Raw genomic sequence first — 1,582 nt, forward strand, 5'->3', positions numbered from 1 at the left:
AGTTGTGAGAGTTTTATAAGTTTTGGAGTTGTCTTAACAGTTGAGGCTGTAGAAAATAGAGTCAAAGACTGAGAGACATTACTCTAAGTGAAGCGCCGGAGGAGAAAAGGTATATCTCCTGCTAGCTGCAAAAGTTTGTCTTCGGGAGGAGCTGTCGGAGTCCACCTGCTGCTGCGTCGTTTTCCCGAAGGAAGAAAGGATATGTCTGTCGTGTCGGCGAGGGTCCGCTAGGGGAGGGACTGAAAAGTTTGTTCTGCCTGGTCGGTGGGTCCGGAGCCTGCAACCTGCTAGCATTCAGCTCGGCTACTGTTTCTCCTCATCATCTTCCTCCAGCCATCACTCTGACACTGTGACTTGAACTCTGCTATAAAACTGTGAGTATTCGCCGTTTAGTTTATCCACACAAGGGGAATAAAAGTAATGAACACAGGACCCTACCATAGGAAAGGTACAGAAAGGGTTCCACATGCATAGTAGATCAGCTGCAGTACCTGTTCGTTCCACCAGGTGGAACCTCTTACTGTTTTATACGAAAGTGACCTGTGGAGGCGATCACTCAGACTACAGGCAGCTTTGCGTTTGCAAAGCATCATGGGAATATTATTAATAAAGGCCAGATTGTTAGATGAGTAGTTTTGGACTTGTGATGTCAGTTTTGTTGTGTTTGAATTTTGATTGTTGTGGATGGCGAGGTGGTTTTCAGTGACTGTGCAGCAGAGAGCATTGTGGGGTTTAGCCAGCAGTGTGCCACCATGACAAAGATTATGTTCTCTTCCTGAATGACTCAGCCTGGTAACCCTCCCTCCTACTGTTGCTGTCAAACACAGCAGGTCCAACCTGTCAATATATTTCCTGGTTTCCCTCCCCTTTAGATCTGCACTGTGAGGATGGGTGGAACCAACATGGGGAAAAGTGGAAGAGCTGACAGGCCACATTTGCTGCAGGATCACATGATGTAGAGATCAGAGATCAGACTAGTTTCAGGTTGGAGGAATCGAAACTCACTCAGTCGGTGCTGCTCAGAGGAGAAAATGGCTCAGAAGGGAGTTCCGCTAGACCAAGAAACGTTCTCTTGTTCAGTCTGTCTGGATCTACTGAAGGTTCCGGTGACTATTCCTTGTGGACACAGCTACTGCATGGAGTGTATTAAAACCCATTTGAATGAAGAGGACCAGACGGGAATCTACAGCTGCCCTCAGTGTAGGCAAACCTTCACACCGAGGCCTGTCCTCATGAAAAACACCATGTTGGCAGCTTTAGTGGAGGAGCTGAAGAAGACCGGACTCCAAGCTGCTCCTGATGATCCCTGCTATGCTGGACCTGAAGATGTGGCCTGTGATTTCTGTACTGGGAGGAGGATGAAGGCTGTCAAATCCTGTTTGATATGTTTAGTCTCTTACTGTGAGAAACACCTTCAGCCTCACTATGATGTCGCTCCATTAAAGAAACACAAGCTGGTGCAGCCCTCCAAGAGCCTCCAGGAGAACATCTGCTCTCGTCATGATAAGATGATGGAGATGTTCTGTCTCACTGATCAGCAGTCTATCTGTTATCTCTGCTCTGTGGATGAACATAAAGGCCA

The 1,582-nt window shown here is 47.4% G+C and overlaps 1 protein-coding gene across 1 annotated transcript in view; it reads left to right on the plus strand.

The window, feature by feature from the left end:
* Positions 1 to 11: 11 nt before the first annotated feature.
* LOC103372947 (tripartite motif-containing protein 16-like) overlaps positions 12 to 1,582 on the plus strand; it is a 2,640-nt gene continuing 1,069 nt past the window's right edge. Inside the window, exons 1-2 of the mRNA XM_008302725.1 lie at positions 12 to 374; positions 873 to 1,578. Coding sequence (XP_008300947.1) covers positions 1,032 to 1,578 — 547 coding nt within the window. The 5' untranslated portion in view covers positions 12 to 374; positions 873 to 1,031. The remainder of the gene's footprint in view (positions 375 to 872; positions 1,579 to 1,582) is intronic.

This window comes from Stegastes partitus, unplaced genomic scaffold (genome assembly GCF_000690725.1).
Source record: "Stegastes partitus isolate 25-593 unplaced genomic scaffold, Stegastes_partitus-1.0.2 Scaffold1862, whole genome shotgun sequence".
Taxonomy (NCBI): Eukaryota; Metazoa; Chordata; class Actinopteri; family Pomacentridae; genus Stegastes; species Stegastes partitus.